We start from the raw sequence: 19,429 nt of genomic DNA, 5'->3' as shown, positions 1-19,429 counted from the left end.
AAGATTGTAATTTACATTCTATCAAATTCGATGGAACCTATTATTTTAAATTATTGTTTAACGCTTGAAAACACTAAAAATATTATTAGCGTTTATATCGTTTGTAAACTTGCGCCATTTTCTTTGAACGTTACATGTATACCGGAGCACATGCTTGCCTGAGTGATAGCGTACTTTGTTAATTTATATTCTAGTGTAATTTGTGACATAATTTTACAATAAAATGCCAAAGTCAAAAAGAGATAAAAAAAGTAATGTTATATCGTACTAATTCATCATTTTCGTTATTCAAACTAACCTATTTCTAAACTAACCTAAGTATGTTTCACGTGTTGTCATATTAGATTATAAATTCATTATATTTTACAGTATCTCTCACTAAAACGAGCAAGAAAGGTCTTGTGCTGAAGCAACAAATTGTAGAAGATGTTAGAAATTGTGTTGAAAAATATGATAGCATATTTCTCATATCCGTACACAATATGCGGAATAATAAACTTAAAGATTTACGAGCCGAATGGAAAGATAGTCGGTTTTTCTTTGGTAAAAACAAAGTGATAGCGTTAGCATTGGGTAAATCAGCGGAAGACGAAGTTACGGAAGGCGTACATAAATTGTCAGCGGCATTAAGAGGACAATGCGGTTTGCTTTTTACCAATCGAAGTAAAAACGAGGTAGGTATCTATTCCTTATATCTTTAGTAATCTATTATAAACACATCTATTAATTAAACATCTTCGACGTTTTTTTAGGTATTGGAATGGATGGAAGAATATGAAGAAGAGGATTATGCCAGGTCAGGTTTTGTTACACAAGAGACTATAACATTACCTGAAGGACCTATGGCAGATTTTCCCCATAGTATAGAACCTCATTTGAGGCAATTAGGTATGCCTACAGCTCTGCAGAAAGGTGTGGTAACATTACTTAAAGAATACACTGTGTGTAAGAAAGGACAAACATTAACTCCTGAACAAGCACGAATTTTGGTAAGATGTCAATTTAGATTACTAAAAATAATACAAAGTTTGAATTTGAAAAGTCTAACGAATGTGGTTCATTACAGAAATTGCTTGATAAACAACTAGCTACATTTAAAATGATACCATTAGGTGTGTTTTCTAAGAAACATGGATATGAGAAACTTGCATCTGAAGATGATGTTAAAGAAAATATAGGGGCACAAATGGAAGTAGAAGAAGACAAAGAAATCGATAATACATGATGCATGTATTCTTTTAAGGAAAGATTTATGTATGGAATCTTGTGTATATAATGTATCATAAAGAAAATTGAAGTTTTCATTTTATAAGTCTCCTCTATGAAGTTATCCATTTGACCGATATTTTCAAAAACAAATGATATCATCTATAAAATTTTAAACATTTTTGTATCTGTAAAATATCAAAATTATACGTTCATTTTACAAGCCTCAATGTTTCATTTGAATTTTTCTTAAAAAACAACCATGGTATTATCAGTGTATTTTACTATATGCTGGATAATTGGAGTTCTGTGGGTAAATTACACAATTACTTCATTAATCTATAATAAAACCACTATAAACTTAAATTTTTGCTATTAAACACGTAGACCATATGTTATTGGTGTTCAGAAAATACACGTAATAATAACCGCAAAATAGTCTTTGACGTAAATTCTAATAAAAGAAGCAGCCAGGTGTCCATCAACTCTTCAGATGCATCCGACAACGAAGGGAATATAAAGCGTAATAAACGAAAATCAAAGTACGAGGTAAATACCGATAACCAAAAGAATATAATAAATGTATCGTTAACAAAATCTAATTCGTAATTAAATTAACTTAATCAGGATGTCAAAACGCGTTGGCCAAGTCGAAATTCGGTAAATACGGTATAACAATAAACAAGAGTTCACTTTCTGAAGCGCCAATAAAGTTACATTACAAAATATTTACATACAAGAAAATCTTATTGTGGCAGTAAACTACCATTTATTCACTTTGGAACCTTTAGAGTATATGATTATTACATGTGGAAATTGATGTTATCATATTTATATAGAATAAAATACGTGTAACTAGAAGAATTGCGAAGGATTCTGTTACGTTACAAAACTTGCAACTATATCGTCTTTGGTTTAGTAACATACTTAATAGAATTGAAATTATAAACACGTAACTACAATGTGGATGAAAAGTAACGAAACGGGAGAAACATAAAAATTCAGAATGTACGAGAACTCGTGTTTCGTGAAACATCAAAAGATACGCACAGTTACTTAAAGTTGCATTTATTTTATAAACAATTTAACTCGATTATGCAGTATTCATGTTTATTGCGAAAAAGCATTTCAAGTCTTAGTTTGCAATTATTACTACGGAATGCTTTGAAATCTTAAGATTTGATATCGATAGAACACGTATAATCGAGTGCAATTTCACTGTAGTTACTTATTCGATTAAAAATCCGTTAATATGTAATAATCTGAAGATACCACCTACGCGAAAGCATACAAAATTATTTTACAAACTATATATGAAATTATAAATTAATTTAAATTTATTTGTACTAAAAGTAATGTACTTAACAAGAGAGATAAAATACTACCGAAAGTTAAACGACTGATAATTTACACATCCATATACAATGTACTTTTTTTATTGTTACGTATGATGAATGTGATTAATGTAATTATTATTGTTGATATTAATATAATAATGTTATTGCTATATTAATAATAACAATAGTAATTAGCATTTTAATCCGAAGACACTAATAGTGTATCATATACGAAAAAACAGTAATTGCATTGCTTGTGTTTGTCGTAATGTTTTGCTTAACGAAATTGATCATAATTTATTAAAAATTATCTTCGTATTGAGCAAAAATTGTAGACACATAATTAAAATACAATACTGTACCATGAAATAACCTTGCATTGCTAGCACTGTTTGTATCTAATTGATGTCGAGATATCGATATTTTATTCTTATAAATAACTGCTTGAAGTAATAAAAATTCTTAAATTCTATTCTTAACAGCACATTTTGAGTAAGAATCGTTGATGTTTATCTAAAATTCGTGAGATATTTTCAATTCTATTTTTCTTTGGTGGAAAATAATTGTACCTTTGCCCCATGGGCAGCAAGAATCGGAGGATATTTTAAACTGGCATCTTTCTAGATGTTATTAAGACAGCTTTGTAACAGAAAAACAATAACCTAATCTACTTTGTTAGCACGTACCTTCAGGTGATGTACTTTGAAAGACATCGACGTAATATACATTAAAAATGACAATTTAACGACGTTGTTTACGTTACTAAAGTTATATACTGTATAGAAAAAGTCAAGAGTGATACGACAGAAGAAACTATAGAAATATCCATTGGTCATGCTTCGCACGAACTCGTCTTTTTTACACTGTGATCGTCCTGACTGTTAAGCAAATAGTAGTTTGTTCGAAATATCACAATACATAAACGATTACATATTCTAGGATATGGCAATCTCACAGCACACTAATTCAATGGAGAGATCTTGTACAAAAATAAATAAACATTTCTTTAACTAAATATTTCATAAAAATAATCTAACGTAGGTATTTAAATTATATCATAATCATTACGTGTTCGAGTGCTAGAGAAATTACCATTATGATTAACAGATTCCTACAAGTTTTGAATGAAATGGAAGTTTACAGAAATAAACGCCAGTACATTATATGTATTACGCTACATTATGTTTGACTAATAAGCAAAACTCTCTAGCACAACGAATCTTCTTCGTAAACGCATCAACGAATTACTTCACGCGCGAGTTTATTACCTACTTCGGTTACACACACCGATATCGATAGCATAACATACCTTATGAAAAAAAAATGCGTGCATTGCCTTAATCATGGCGTATAAGCAGTTCGTTTTACTGTTTATCAAGCTAGCAGCTAATACACTGAGCTTTTTCCCCCGTACAATTAAGGGGCACGCATTGTGCTCTCTGACTGATGTAATCATTTCAATATAACTTATACTTAATTTCAATTTCACATTGCTGGTAACTACAATATCATCCTTCTACTCTAATACAAGTGGAATGTGTAAATTCAATTGTAGACTGATGTTGCTTTTAAATCATCCACATTTCATTGAAAAAAAGAACCGATATTTTTATGCACTTTTATGATGTTGTTTGTTAGCCTTCAATCTCCAAACAGGGCAGAAATGATCCAATCTCGTAAAAAAACGTTTAAAAGTAGCATCAGTCAAGAACACTCTGGCCGATAACACATGGAGTATAAAAGGTGATTAAATACGAACGATCGTTATCGAATTACGAGTAAAGTATCATTCTCGTTTAACGTGAAAAGCACACATTTCTGATTACATAGCTAGCTTCTGGGCGTAAAGTTCTTCGAGTGGTGGTACTTCCGGTATTGGGTCCCGCCAATACGCGAAATGACTGAATTCGTCCGCTGCATCTTCTCTCCAAGCAGGGAATAGATGGTCAACTATAAAGCTCATGTTTGAGTATCTGTAAAAAATAATATAAACTGAAGACCTGTACAAATGATCCACACATTCGCTGATGAAAGTCAACGAACATGAATGTAGGGATTAGTATTAAATATTTCATTAAACAGGGTGAGATGTGTGGGTTTTTAGTACAAAGTTTCGGTAATCAATTTATATTCTCTGTAGAGGAAAAAAAAATTAAGGGATTATAAAATAAAGAATTTTATGTTCGAAGTACTTGGTTGAATATTCGTGCATGACAAACAAAAAAAAAGGAAAAATTATTCTGCAATACACAGTAACAACACACTTCAAACTCTTGTGTCAAAGCAAAGTATTAATAATTCTTAGATGAGTATAAATAAAGATATTAATTTCAATGATAATTTTATTCCATATGTTCAACCTTATAAAAAAGTGATTATAGATTAAGACTACTTAAGATGAGTAAATTAATGAAAATGTAAATGATGAAATGCAGTTGTGTAAGAACGTGTGCTTACCCTATAAATTATAAGAAGATAGGTAGAAGTTCTTGCACAACCAAATACCTCAAAGCATAACTAACAATACTGAACTAATAAAATAAGCTAAATTACTAATTTAAAAAAAGAGAAAAAAAAGCGATTAAAAAAAAATTGAAACTGCCATTGGAAAAATTACTGTCTACTTATACGTATGTGTACTATTCTCTTCATCTGCAACTTTTATAAATTACTGTGCCAGATGTGTATAAATATATACATAGAAATATATTGCATTGTATACAAATTATATATCCTGAGTATATGTATTATTAATCGTAACATTAAATATTCGAATCATGAGGTAGAAGTTACCAGAGTATCGAATCGAATGCAATACCAATGGCACGAATATACTGCTTTGTAATTATTACTATCGAAACATTAATAATTGGGCTAATAAAATGAAACAGCTATGGTTGTGCCGCCATCAGTAGGTGTTTCGCATGGGCAGTGGCGGGAATAACTCATTGACGATATCGCACTGACATGCGTAACTGCAATCACAGAAATATCCGACCTATGAACATCTTTTTCAATTACCAATAAGGTGAACACGTTTTCCTTTATATTTGTACAATATTCTGCTTCTTTTTTTATACTTCGTTAAGTGAATTCGATGAATTCCTTTTCCATTAAAATTACCATAAACATGCTAATTAGCAAATTAAATTTCATTCATTTGAGCGTACTCTAATGTGCGCAAACTATTTCTAAAATTAACATATTGACATGCAATAAACTGCAACGATTTTAACTTTTTTATCAACGAAACTAATAATCTCAGTATTACATTCAAAATAATAATATGTAAGTTTCTTGAACGAAATCTTTTGTGTAATTTCCTGTACAAGTTTTTAAAGTAAGTTAGTAGAAATAGTGTGGAATAAATGTAAATGGTTACTTACGAAGACTGGAATGTCTGCGTCAATTCGTGTTTCAATTCACCCCTGTGGTTGATGGTAAATATGCGCATAGTAGGAATTCCCACAGCCCGATATGCCCAAACATCCTAAAGGAGAGAACGATTTGATAACATGTACTAAAGTATCGAAGAAACATTCTAGTATTACACGATAACAGAATAGGCTGAAAGAAAAATATTTACATTAATTCGGTTCCCGTAACCAGCGTAGAAAGGTTTCGAACCTTCCGGGAACAAGGCTTGAATGTCACTGAGACACGATATTTTAAATTCCTCAGGTTTCTTTTCGATCACTTCACGGTGGAAAGCTGAAATTAAGCTCGTTGGATTTAGAAGCAACGGCCCTTCCGGAAGCGATAAATCTCCCTGCTTGATACTCTTCAGGTATTCTCTCGTGACCTTAGCTTGTCCAATTGCTCTTGCGGATAAATATAGCAATTTGTAGCCATTATTTTTTATCTTTGTAAACAACTGAGCAACGCCTGACTGAGCCCAGTCTTTGCCAACAATCGGTAGAATGTGACCCAATACGTCAGATTTTGTAATTGTTCCGTCAATATCGGAGATAACAATTTTGTCATCCCATCTCCATTTGTAAATATGACATTTACAACGAGTCGTGCCTTGGTAAGCCGTCGTCACGCTAAAAACAACTTCATTGGCTCCATCTTTCAAATCAAGGCTCGCCTGTAACAAAATAATAATCGACATCCGTGTAATAGGAAATACATTTGACAAGTTGAATTTTATGATTCAACAAAATCTACATACAATTTGAGTAGACGATAATCTTAAAGTTTTGCGATATTTTTCAGTAGATTCGTAATACAATCTTCTTTCTTTTGGTATTTTAACCCCTTGCGGTGATTCGTTTTGATTGCTATCGGAATCCTCGCTGCCGCTATAGCCTTCACCCTCTCTTTCGTGGTTTTTCTCAGTCTTGGTCATATTTTTTGATAATTTCGGACGCTGTTCTATCGCCTCCACGATGGTTGTAGTCTCAATGATCTGTTCAGTCTTCGCTTCTCTACTCGGTATATCATCAACTGGAGTGTTCTCTTTCGTATCGATTATCTGTTCTGAAATTTGTACGCTGATTCCGTCAGCTATAACAGGTGAAACGGACATTTCAAAACTACCGTTACAAAAGCAATGAATCGAATTAAATATTAACGCGTCTTACTCTGACTAAGCTCCTGAGATTTTTTAGGTGGTTGCGTGGAACGTCTCCATGAAAACCATGAGCTATAACCACTACGACCTTCAGGCTTGCCAATATTTTCCTGCTTTTTTTCTTCATGCATTAAAGGTAACGGCATGCACTGTGCGTACAAATTTTCAATTGTACCTTGTGGTAAATGTCTTTGAAAAACAGCATAGGTCATCACGATTGGACAAGCAGTTGCCCAATTGTAGAATTTTCCATTAATTTTTACAACTAAATTTGGATTTTCGTACAACTTTGGATCGGAACAAATGTCTTCGTAATGAAGCAAATTTTGATGGAAAGCTTCTTTAGACGGGCCAGTTTCGGTATCTAAGCCACCGCATAAAGATAAACTAATGTCCATATTGTTGTCGAATATAGAATGTTTCGGTTCCTCGAAATCACTGTCCAATGATTTCGGTCCGCCAATAGCACCCTCGACACTGTTAGGACTTTGAGGCAAACTCGGCCCGTTACCGGATTCGGTGTCTTCTTCATCTACTCCTTTACGATCTGAAAAAAATAATGTCACATATAAATACCACGAAGAATAATTAACAACTCGTTTCTACATAAAAAAATGTGTATCCTGAAGCAAGCAATGTACCCTTTACGGCCGCTGAACCTCTATGAGAGGAAGGAAAGTAAAGAGCAGCAACTTCAGGATCCAGTTCGTCGGCATTAAGATCGCTAAGGTAAATTCCTTCGGACTCTGGATTGTGTCTGACGCGAGAAGTTTTCTTCATAAACGAAAACATACCACTAAGCATAGATCGGTGTGCTTCAGCTATTATTAAAACAACAATTAATTAATTGTATCAAAGCATTAGCAATTATGCGAATATTATACAAGTTACTAACTGTTGTTCGACTGATTAGCAGCACTTGACGAACTCAATGAATTTCTATGAGATGGATGAGTCGACTCTGGTGGTAAGCTTGGTAGTTCACCCCATCTCCAGCTTTGTTGAAGACTCTTATCTTCTTCTCCATCCTCACCTTCTTGCGTAATTTTTCGCATTTCAAACTCTGTGTCAGACTGAACAGGTGAACATGGCCTAGAATCCTGATTCCTATTAAATACGATGACAATAAAGGATTGCAAATATTAATGATATATGTAAATTTATTTCATGTATACATTTCGCACGAGTCACGTATGTGCATTCCCGCATGTGTTTGGAATAAAACTGGAATATATATGTATTACTGTAAACGTAAACTTACTTTGTAACTTCAGTATCACTGAAGAAATGAAAATCTGTTTCAGGACGTTTTTCTACTGCCTCTTGCATAGAGATCACTGGTTCTGCAGAAGCATTTTTCTTCTCTAATTCTGCAATCGGACTTGACTCTTTTAACATCTTTAATGAATATACATGTATTAATAGGCAATCTTTAATGTTCGATTAAAGTTTCTATATGTAAACACTTACAGATTCGCTAACAGATTCATCCGGAACAGATGTGTCGTTTTCGCTCATTTCTGTTTGACTACTACTTCCGTTGCTGGTCTTTCTTTGAGATCCTTTTTTCTTCATGATACTTTTCCTCTTTCGTTTCCTCTTCGTTGAATTGTTATTCTTATTTTCGTCAACGTTCTCATCCTTCGAACTCTTTTTAATTATCGACACGTTTGACTCGTCACTCGACTTTTCTTTCCCACTGCTTTGCACGTCCTCCGTGATGGGTCTAAAATCATTCTTTACTACGCTAATCTTGCGAATTCTTTCGGTCGAAGTTACAGCTACAAAGGACTTTGGAGTTGACGCAGCTGGAGATGTTTCGTCGTCATTAATACCGTCCATATCAAAGATTTCTTCCTCGTTTTTTAAAGTATCATGTTTCGCTTCTTTCTTCTTCCAATCACTTAACAGTGCCTTTTCAAATTTCTGTCTCTGGTCAGCAGGTAGCTCAGGAAAATTTTCTTTGAACAATCTCTCTCTTTCCTCGCTTTTAAGGGCTGAATACTGTTCACATATCATTTGCTGCTTTTGCAATGTAGATATGTTATCAAAATTTTCTTTGAACATTTCTTCTCTCTCTTCCGAAGTTAACGACGCAATTTGAAGCCATTTCGCGCGATGTTCTTCTGGAAGATCAGAGAACTGTTCGATTAAAAACTTCTCTCTCTGATCTGGTGGCAAAGCTGACATTTGTTCCCATTTTTCTCTTTCGATGGATAAAACAGATTCTATGAGAATCTTGTCTCTTTGTTCGGGAGGAAGATCAGAAAGTAGGTTGAATCTAGATGGTGGAAAGCAATTGTCATCAGGAATGGGTGAGCAAGCCAAATGCGGTGGGATTTCAGTATCTGTTGGGGAGCCATCGGAACCAACTTCTTCGACAAAAAAAGCTTCTCCTGAATCTCCCAATTTCATGTGAATCTGTCTAGGGTCTCCATTTATTTCTATATCCACCTATCAAAAAACACAGTTGACCCATTAGTTAAACATATATTTAGATATATTCAAAATTATATCTGTACGTGCAAATTGAGTGTCATCGTTGACATTCTAGAAGTTTCTATATTATTTAAAAGATGCTTTAGCAATAATAAACTTACGATTTTTTCTCTGGAACGAAGTACACCGAGTTTTCCAAAGCGAACGTGAAAGGGCGAACAAGTAAATGATCCATCCGGTTGTTCAACAACGACGACATCGATGGCACCGGTGAGCGTCGCTGCGTTGATTTCATTGTAGAAATCACGAAAATTACTTATAAACTTCCCAATGTAGTTCATGCTGTACATCTTAAATTCGCGTATCGTATAACTCCTTTCAAAATGTATTTTCGATAGATTTTCACCGTTTTCTGACGGTGAAAGTGTAACAAGATATTTCAAAGTTACCGCGATAATAAAGGGACGTATCTCTTTAGAGATATTCCGAGGTGAAATCGAGATATATTGAGTTTAAAAATTTACTTAATCATATCGGGATATCGTATCTTAATGACATCCGTACGATTCATGAAACTGAACGTTTCTGATGAAAACGAATCGATGATTGTGACGAAATTGCGTTCGAACAAAATCTTAACGGCTCCACAATAAAACCGTCACTGTCTTGAAACGGTAAGGAACTGTCAAGGATTCGAAGCCGGGCTAATACTTTGAGTAACGATACAATACAGGTTTATCACGCGGAATGCGTAATAAAGATCGCAATTAACGAGTACACGTTCCAGTTCGCAGAACAATACGATCCATCTAACAGAATACACTTGCAACTTGACCGAAATGCGAACCCTTTGTTCTTATAGACGGTTTGATGAGAAATCCACCCGACTACCAGCAGACGGTAGTCAAAGTTGACGTTAGAACAGGTCACGTGCCTCTTTTCGACCAATCAGAATCCCGATACGCGTCGGTCAATAAGAACCGACATCACGTGATCGGACGTGCCGCTACCGCGTCTTTTGAATTGCCCCGAATCTGTAACAAAAGAAAATACATAAAACAATGACAATCGTTAACGAGGTGAATTAATTTTACTCCACATTCGTTATATTACATGCATTCATTTACAATGTAACAAGCAATTATAACGAACAACTTATCGAAACGGCTTTATTTGTTAAGCAAATTAATTAAAGTAGGACCTTCGATCAAATATTAATTTCAATGCGTATTACGTGACAAGCGTTGGTCGAGAAAATCCTTTAACCTCGAATTACGACTTATGATACATAACGAAACCGTATAACTGCGAGATTCGAAAGAAAATTTTCCATTATATAAGGCCGAAAGAAAGGTGGGACGTGAAATGTTTTCAATGCATTTTATCGCTGTTCCCAAAAGATTAATGACCGCTGAACCTTTAAGTGGGTAAATTCCGTGAAAGCAACGAAGTTTGTCGATCGTTGTACTTTGTTCTAACCACGGCGACTGTATTTATTGCGCTAACATGATTATTTTTATTTCAAAAAGAACAACTGAAATGTACACTCATGATTTTGTAATGACGCTACGGTTGTATTATCATTTAAACGGTTAGGTAATCATAAACGTGGAAGAATCGAAGACGACCAGGATTGGCGCGTCGCTTGGCTGCGCACGCGAACACTGCGTGCAACCTTTTCGACACGTTTCATCGATACCAACGGCAAAAAGCAAAATTCGTTTTACTATCTTACCAAATCTCTGAACAATGAAGGCGAAAACTTTGCATCGTCCACGTTAGAGACATAGTTCGATCAAAGGAAAGGTTATGCGTGAATTTCAAACAATTTTTAATTAAAAAAAAGCCGAATTCTCGGCCTGTGCCAACTCGTCGAAGATAATTCGAATGGAAATTCTCCTTTTTGGAATTCATATTTTAAGCAAAAGATTACGGTTTATCACGACGAATCGATATGATAATTTTATTTAAATTTAGGATTAAAGGACGTGTCTCGGCTGTCTCTCTTCGAATTTTCGAGATAAAGATTTCGTATATAGCGATTTAAGCTTGCGTAACTTAAAGAACGAACCCACTCTCATGACTGACAGTTGGACGAATTTCAAGAGGCTCGATCGTTGAAGTGGTACGTTTTGTAAATCGCTTGGAATATTCCCGTGCAGTATTCCTTTGTCCGTTTTTTGTCTCTCATTGACGTGACAGGTGTAAATATCTTTAACGTTAACGTTTCGATTCGTGACTGACGTTACGTATACGTTAACACGAGCGTTCCAAAAATTATGCTATCAAACCTTTCCACTGTAAGGCGAATCTCTTTTGTTCAAGTGGAAATTCTTCCACTAAATTGGTTGCAACCAAGGGGCACTGGCAATTTTATCAAGCAAGAACATCTCTGTTTGGATTTTAGTAAAACCGTGCGTTAATGCGTTTTATCCGTTTCAAAGGTCGAGGTCAGCGATTCGCTTCTAATCTACGAGAATAATCATTGAAACAAAGCTTTAATTTTCGTCAAATAAAAAGAAATTTGTGATTAACGATAGAACTAGAAAAACCAGTGGACGGTGGAAAGGGGGGAGAAGGCCTAGCAGCTGTTTCCGGGAAGAATCAGCGCGTCTTCTCTTTGGTGCAATTTGTTCCAATGAACGCTTTTCACGAATGCATGTATAAACGAATACGCAGCGTTATTTATAAAATATAATGACGGTGGAAGAAAAATTGGAAAACCAGCTAGAATCAAAGTGGGAGTAGAAAAATTTCTAAAAACTCGTTTCTTCTTCCTTTTACAGCCGTGTTCACGTAACATTACCACTTATAAACAACCATGTAACGTTATTTTCGTGGCGATTCGCTCGCGACCTCTCCCCTTCTCTTCGAAACTTATCTCTCACTGGTACGACGTTTATGCAATCGTGATCGTACCAAATGAAATCGTGAACGGATCAGAATATCGGGAATTATTTAAGAAAATATCTTCTCCTTTCACGGTTTAAAAATAATTTCGTATTCGAACAATGAACAATTTTCTCACGGTGCGGTTTATTGGTACACGCGCATAACCTCTGACCATCGCGTTACGACAATTCGCGTTTATGCAATGTTAACATCAGCAGTTTGTTCAATTTTACGTTAGTCTTACCGGCCGGAAAAGGCTGTTTCGACGCGGGAACGTATACGGTAAATGACGTAAAAGCAGTAAGCGAAAGTAATTCGTTAGTGAACACGAGCTGCAGCTACGGCTCGATACCAGGTCATTCCTTCTCTCCCGGGACACTTCTGCTCCTTTTGCTTTCGATTCACGGGTCGTTCGAATATCTCTATTTTACCATTCGGCAATGCGATTACTGTTATGGTACAACAGTACGCGTGTGCGAGTGGATGCAGACGCCATCGAACAAGTGGCGACGCGTAACTATGGCCAAGCGTTAGCTATAGTTCAATGCACCTTACCTAACATTATAAAATACTCGTTTCAGGAATGTAAGTGGCAACAGCCTTACACGGAAACATTTCACCATCGTAATCGTTACACAGCGTAATTTGGAAGAACATATGAGTCATAGGTATGTCAAGTTCGACGAATGCCAATTCTCGACACTCGTCCTTTCCGTGTTTACAGATTCATTCGTTTGAATAAGATTTCCTCGGAGCAGATTACCCAAAAAGGAATCGTTAGATAAGATTACTTGCAGCGATGACAAATAGGTTTATTCAAAGGCGTAAATATCCTTGCCAAGAAACGTTTCTAAGTAGGACTTTGTATTGAAAGTAATCGTCGCGGAAATTCAATTATGCATTGACGTGACTCGATCGATAAACAAGCGTCAAAGACGAATCCAATTTTGGATTGAATTAGTCGTTCTATTTCTGTCTATCTCTTTTGTTCTCATCGGTAGAGATTAACGATTCGACGATAAAATATCGAAATTGTCGACGGTTGGCCTCTGTCCAGGTCGATTCTTCGACCGTGGACTTAACATTGAACTCGGTGTATCCTACGGGCACATTTCTGGCGTTTCTTGTCGCTTCCACTCGTGGAAATTTTTCAACCGACCGTTCTTCTACACTTGAACGATTCACTTTGACGTTTAACAACGATTCGGGGAAAAGCTAAAGTGGAGACAGGAAATCTTGACGAAATTCAGGGGTATGAATAACGAGCAACGGCCTTGAGCTTTGATCGAGCTGCCTCTTTTAACGAAAATAAGCGAGATCGAGAAACCGTCTAGATGAATCTTATTGGAAACGGTGCCAAACGGCACGGGCTAAGAGAGCCAACTAACTCGTGCAACCGCTCTTCCTGTTTTTCTTCCTGTCTCTTCATCGTAAACACTGTCACGTTTTGTTCGCCATTGAATTAACGCGTACAGCGTGAATTTTATTTCTTATGATAAACGTACGGAATCGAGTTTAAAAACGATGTGACGCTGAATTACTGAAAATTGAGGTTATAACGCACAGAGCCGAGCCTAGAATTTCACGGGCCCGAGACAATTTACGATCATTAGCGTTATACATAATTAAGTTAATGCATTTTTTATCTATTCTTTGTTACTAATGAACACAGTATCTCTAATGGGTTCTGTTTACAAATTACCATTCTCCGTCCATTTGTTTACCGAACGACGCAATCGTCACGGCGCATAAGACTATCCTGTCCTTTAAATCTTGAGTCCTGTTATACCTGCAGTATTTGTTAAAATAATGCAAAGAAACGTATCGCGCAGAATTATCTTGGAGATATACGCGAAGACAGTAGCGGGCGGGTCGTAAACGCGTGCCTCCCGCTCTTACGTTTTCATTCATAAACACGTACCGCTCCTCGCTACAAATGGAAACGCGATCACGACGCAGCAGACCCGTTGGCCTTACTCACCCAATCGCGATGAACGATTCAGTCGTCTTCGAAGGAGGAAAATTCTTTTTCTTTATTTCCAAACAGGGAAAAATTCACTGGACGCCCGTTTGCTCAGCTTCCGAATTTCACAAAGGCGAACGCAAAACAGCCCGCGTCAATCCAATTCGCGCGAGCGACAGAGCCGAACTGAATCAGCAGCTAGAGAAGCTTGAACCTCTCTCGGTTACTGTGCGCGTTACTTTATCGTGGCCGCGCGAAATGCTCGCCGAATATACACGCGGTCTCGCGCGTTCGCGTCCACAGAAACATACATCGCAAACACGTACACAGGCTCGTGTAAACACGCAGCTGAGACGGAGAAAACGCACGCGTAGCCTCCTGTTTTCGCTAGCAAAACGCTTTCCGATTGGTGTTTGGAACTCGGACCAGCAGCCGAGCCTCCTTCTGCCCTCTACGGAGAAAGACCGGTGTGATGCGAAGGAAAGGAGAGGAAAGGAAACGAAATGCGTCGGATCGTTGACCTAGATTGACGCTGACTAGTGCGTATTCACGACCGCGATAACCATGTGACCGATAGAAAAACACATTGTTTTCGATATTCTGCTACTTCTGGTATTTAATATATCTATTTACGCTTTGCCCTCGTTCCTCTATCATTCGAATTTTTAACGCCATAAAAGAAACACTTTCTGCTTTCTTAGAAATCGACGTTTCACGTGTGTAAGTATGATTTTTATCGCTTTGAGTTACTTGACCCAGTCGTCGATCTTAACGTAACAGTAACCTTGAAACGAAAGAGAAAGAACAGGTGTAATCAGCGATGCAAATCACTAGCTAATTATTCTGGGAAAATATTGTGATACATAAACTCGCAAAAGAACTTGTTTAATATTTTGTTTACTATTATAGAGGGCCAAGTTATTTCCATGAATTTATGCGATCGTGTACGGAAAAACAAACGGATTTCGCAATCGAGCGGTAATAGAGCGAACGTCACAACGCGGATACGTTACAGTCATCGATCCGAGCTTTCTGATTGGAGGAGTAAAACCCGAGCGGTGAATCGTAAAGGATCGGAGAGGTTCGGGGAGAAGCTCTGATGCGAGAATACCTAGCAGAAAAACAATCTTGTTTCTGCAGGTAGTGTTTTGTTCCTAGTCGCGTGTCGATAAACACATTAGAATTGACAGCTCGTAGAGAGGAAGAAGAATACTAGAAAAATATTATAACACTGGTCGGGAAATGTATTTTCAATCCGACATTATCAGGCAAACTGTTGTTTGATCGAAACTACTAACCTATCTCTCATGTTTCAATGACAGAAAGCTTACATTTCATTATCGTTTACGATCGAGATTGACACATCAAATACTCTTTCACCTATGAAACAAATACTACCTCTTGAACTGTCAAAACATTTTGATTAACGACAGGAGGTTCTCGAAAACAGAAGACAAAGGAAGACGCGATACAAAATATCGCAACAAGTGGAAACAATGGTTACAAGGTTACGTTACAAAGGAACGACGAACGTGTTTCTCGTATCTAGCAATTTAATTAAAGCTTCCCCTCGTATCGTCGTGTTATTGTAAACAACGATGTTGTTGTTGACCGCGCGTATTCATGGATATCTACTTGGCGCGTTACTCGTCAAGCGTAAAAACAAACGAAAGGGTAAAAATAACAAAATACTTACGCGATGCGATAAACCTTCACGTCAGATTACTTTTCTCATTGTAAATGAGGGAACCATCTTAGATCCTTTATTCGTTTTTCTACGAAGCACTTTATACCTTAGTTTTTCTGACAATGAAAGCAGACACGAGCACGTGTGTCGATTTTTCCTGTCAGTTTGTTTACTCGCCGATAACCAACTAAATAATGTCGTTAAGGTAGTTACGCAAAGTAAATGTTTTACAATCTTCACGAGGGCACCACGTAACGAACAAACGACGCTCGTTTATGTCGATAATATCGGACAATCGTTTTTCTCAGCGAGTAATCGCAACCCGGTTCGAGTCCACGCTTCGCTTCGAGATATCGTTCGCCTCGTCGAGTTCGATCGATAACGATTCCCTAGAACAGGGGTGAGCAATTGTTTTGGTTCGTGGGAGGTTAGCAGCTTTTAAAATGATTGCATTGATTAGTTAACTTTGCATTTCAGAAAGGTATAAATTGTACTATAAAATATAAAGTAAATAAAATAGTGGCAGTTTTATTCAATTTATTTAAATACGAGACGGGAAGGAAATCTCGATTCAAGGCAGATTTTTCTGACTGTCTTGGCGGGCCGCTATTTGCCCACCCCTGGCCTAGAATTATGCTACTCGTAGATAAGAATGCTAATTGTTGTTAAAAATACTGCGGTCGAACAATCGTGCTTGTGTGATAAAACATGCAACGCTGTTCGACGCGAATTTTTATTTTCTTCCATTTTCGTGTCACTGGCGAAGTAGAGAATCTAATTTCTTTTAGTGATTCTTTTGGAAGTTAACCGAAATGCAAAAAACATTACCTTTTTCGATCGAAAGAGCGTTTATCTGTTGCTTCGTGGGAGTCATTTTTATATCTTTTACCGAACAGAAATTGGAAACAGAAAAGCACCAAGAAGAATGGTTTCGAATAAATCTAACCGACTTCGTTGACCACATAATGCCTCTCGTATCGAAATATATCGTTGAAAACGAGATGGATCCATTGATGATTCCGGACGTCGGTCAAAGTTTCCGGATCGTAGGTGTACGTATGTCCTTCGTTTCTCATTAACCCTTTCGCTGCCACGGTGGTCCCATGGGACCGGCGCTTATCTTTTCATTTGGGCCAAGATGGTCATTGGTAACCATCACTAATTGTAAGAAAAATGTGCTATTGGCAACAATGTACCATTATATTAAATTTTTAATATGAAATCTGTGGCCCACTGGTGCAAGTTCAAAAATTCACCTGGCAGTGAAAGGGTTAAATTCGTTCTAGAAGGTGGCACAAGTTCGTGTGCGAAAGGAAAAGTAGGTCAGGGGGTCGAAATCGAGATTTTGGATCAATGGAAAAACGCGTGAAAGCGAACGCGAGACTTTCGGATTGACGAAAGTGAAATAAACGAACGTTGAACGATTCGAAGGAAAACGAAAGTGAAGCGAGGACGGCGCGTGACCGATCTCGGTCGATGAACCTCATTTGCTTGACGCCTTGTTTTCACCTGTTCCTCCCCTTTCTTTTCTGCTTACGTTCCTATGATACCAATCGAGGGCAAGGTGCTCTCCAAACGTCCATTTTTTAGCATCAAGTATTTTAATATTTATTTCCGATCACACAAGAAACAAGGCTTGTTCCAGTTAGCTGGAATTCCTGTCGAAGTCGTTGATCTTCTCGCGTCGAACTCGACATTGAACTTGGTCGAGAAAAAGCTGCCTCCGATACGGCTTCCAATCGAAACGAGAACAAAAGTGTTCGAAGACCGTGGACTTTTTCTGTTCGCCTAACCCACTTTCGTTTCTCGTTTCGGGGCAACGAACATTGAATTTGAACTTGAGCGAACGAGAAACCAAATGGTGAAGGATATTTTCGAGCGTTGACTTTGCTCTGACAAACGTCCTTCTTCAATTCTCGTTTCCGTTTCTCTTTCTCTCCTTTTTCGTTTTGATTTTCATTTTTACAAAAATATGTATCGAAAGATAATAAAAACAGCTGACGATTAATCCTTCTTCACTGATACAATTAAAATTGTTATCTTTATAATTATACCTCTCGATTTGATTGATTGAATGTTTCTTATCTTTAACGTCAAGGATGGAAAAAGTAATGTTTTTCTAACCAGCTAGATACCAGAAGATACCTTTATATCAGTGCTTTTGTGTTGCGAGATGATTGTTTGCAACGTTTTTCGGGTTATATGTGCACCGAACAAATATTCCCAATTAGATTAAAAAATCGAGTTTTAATGATTTATTACGCGTTCAGATTAAAGGGATTAACAGATTAAAGTCTTACCAATCTTTTTTTCAGCCGTTACTGATTCTACCTTCGTTGCACGCTGAATTAACGTATTCCTTCTCTTCGGGATCCATGCACTATTTGTCGAAGTTAGAGCGTAATGGTACCGTCACTGTCTCATACACAGGTCAAACGTTCACCATCGATGGAAACGTTGTGTTTGACAGCATTTTGGTAACTATATAGTTGACTCAATGGAAACCAGATGATACCTAAAACAATGTATTCTCTTGCTTTAATATAGCTCACCTACGATTATTTCATAAAACTACTATTTCTAATGCAACAGGGCAAAGTATTCGCTGATGCGAGTTCGGTTTGGGTCAATTTCAGGATCAACTTTAATATTCTCAATTGCGAGTTCACTCTAAAAGCGATCGAGCTATCTAACATCGAGTACGTGATGAGTTTTTTAAATTACTGATTCGTTAAAAATTTTTTTGAATTGTTTTAATTAGGCTTGTGTAATTAATTTAATACCATTTATTGATTTAGATTATCATTCTTATTTACGTATCAAAAGTAGATTTATCATTATCTTGTTGTTAATATGTACAGTACCTACTTTCGAATCACTGTCAGAATCACTACCAAAAATAATTCTTTATCGCAGGTCAATTACTATCTCCATTGTAGGAGGTACTTTAATGGAACAACTAATAACGCCTTTTACTAATATCGTAACATTTCTAATTAAAAAGGCGTTGATGAAGATGATCGAGAAACGAATAACGGAATTATTTATTGCACATTTCGACCAGATGAACGAGATAGCTTGTCCCTGGAACATTTTGGAATTACACCGCTACTGGTCTAAATATCAGAGTAGCGGATTCGAAATTAATTAATCAAGATCCAGAAATGAAAGATCAATTGTACGTGTTGTACTCGTTAAGAGGAAAATAAACTATGTGCAATAATGAGCTCACTTTACTTCTAATAAATTGTGAAAATTTTCCAAACTTTTGCGTAACGATTCCTTTCTTCGCATCCTGTATTTGCGGTGTTGTTAGTTTTTTTAAGATA

At 36.6% G+C, this 19,429-nt stretch overlaps 3 protein-coding genes across 12 annotated transcripts; 2 read left to right on the top strand and 1 right to left on the bottom strand.

Annotated features, from left to right (window-relative positions):
• Nucleotides 1-66: 66 nt before the first annotated feature.
• On the top strand, nucleotides 67-1,973 carry RpLP0-like (ribosomal protein LP0-like). Of its 2 annotated transcripts, none has more exons than XM_034329854.2 (6): nucleotides 67-251; nucleotides 370-674; nucleotides 753-989; nucleotides 1,067-1,515; nucleotides 1,594-1,755; nucleotides 1,834-1,973. In XM_034329854.2, exons 1-4 carry the CDS (start codon nucleotides 224-226, stop codon nucleotides 1,223-1,225), a joined length of 729 nt encoding a protein of 242 aa, XP_034185745.1. In that variant the 5' UTR covers nucleotides 67-223; the 3' UTR covers nucleotides 1,226-1,515; nucleotides 1,594-1,755; nucleotides 1,834-1,973. The 2 variants fall into 2 exon arrangements, with proteins under 2 accessions (XP_034185745.1, XP_034185744.1); XM_034329853.2 differs by having other exon boundaries at nucleotides 1,067-1,519.
• On the bottom strand, nucleotides 1,879-18,543 carry Lpin (phosphatidate phosphatase LPIN). 8 transcript variants are annotated; one of them, XR_013062283.1, is made up of 12 exons: nucleotides 14,432-14,673; nucleotides 9,720-10,592; nucleotides 8,590-9,573; nucleotides 8,381-8,517; nucleotides 8,015-8,226; nucleotides 7,761-7,940; nucleotides 7,130-7,666; nucleotides 6,718-7,052; nucleotides 6,130-6,633; nucleotides 5,930-6,033; nucleotides 5,001-5,518; nucleotides 4,376-4,516 (listed from the first exon to the last, which is right to left on the bottom strand). XR_013062283.1 is itself a non-coding variant. In XM_034329821.2 (11 exons), the coding sequence occupies exons 2-11, from the start codon at nucleotides 9,906-9,908 to the stop codon at nucleotides 4,366-4,368; spliced, it is 3,333 nt and encodes a 1,110-aa protein (XP_034185712.1). In that variant the 5' UTR covers nucleotides 9,909-10,592; nucleotides 18,401-18,543; the 3' UTR covers nucleotides 1,879-4,365. The 8 variants fall into 8 exon arrangements, 7 of the variants coding, with proteins under 7 accessions (XP_034185712.1, XP_034185713.1, XP_034185717.1 ...); XM_034329821.2 differs by lacking the exons at nucleotides 5,001-5,518; nucleotides 14,432-14,673 and adding an exon at nucleotides 18,401-18,543 and having other exon boundaries at nucleotides 1,879-4,516; XM_034329822.2 differs by lacking the exons at nucleotides 5,001-5,518; nucleotides 14,432-14,673 and adding an exon at nucleotides 16,110-16,253 and having other exon boundaries at nucleotides 1,879-4,516.
• Nucleotides 16,458-19,364, top strand: LOC117606865 (uncharacterized). Of its 2 annotated transcripts, none has more exons than XM_034329844.2 (4): nucleotides 16,458-17,152; nucleotides 18,416-18,577; nucleotides 18,693-18,799; nucleotides 19,017-19,364. In XM_034329844.2, the coding sequence occupies exons 1-4, from the start codon at nucleotides 16,913-16,915 to the stop codon at nucleotides 19,249-19,251; spliced, it is 744 nt and encodes a 247-aa protein (XP_034185735.1). In that variant the 5' UTR covers nucleotides 16,458-16,912; the 3' UTR covers nucleotides 19,252-19,364. The 2 variants fall into 2 exon arrangements, with proteins under 2 accessions (XP_034185735.1, XP_034185734.2); XM_034329843.2 differs by having other exon boundaries at nucleotides 18,648-18,799.
• Nucleotides 19,365-19,429: the final 65 nt, after the last annotated feature.

This window comes from Osmia lignaria, chromosome 2, assembly GCF_051020975.1.
Source record: "Osmia lignaria lignaria isolate PbOS001 chromosome 2, iyOsmLign1, whole genome shotgun sequence".
NCBI lineage: Eukaryota > Metazoa > Arthropoda > Insecta > Hymenoptera > Megachilidae > Osmia > Osmia lignaria.
Note: the sequence above shows the minus strand (reverse complement) of the source record. Positions and strands in the feature narration are given on the sequence as shown.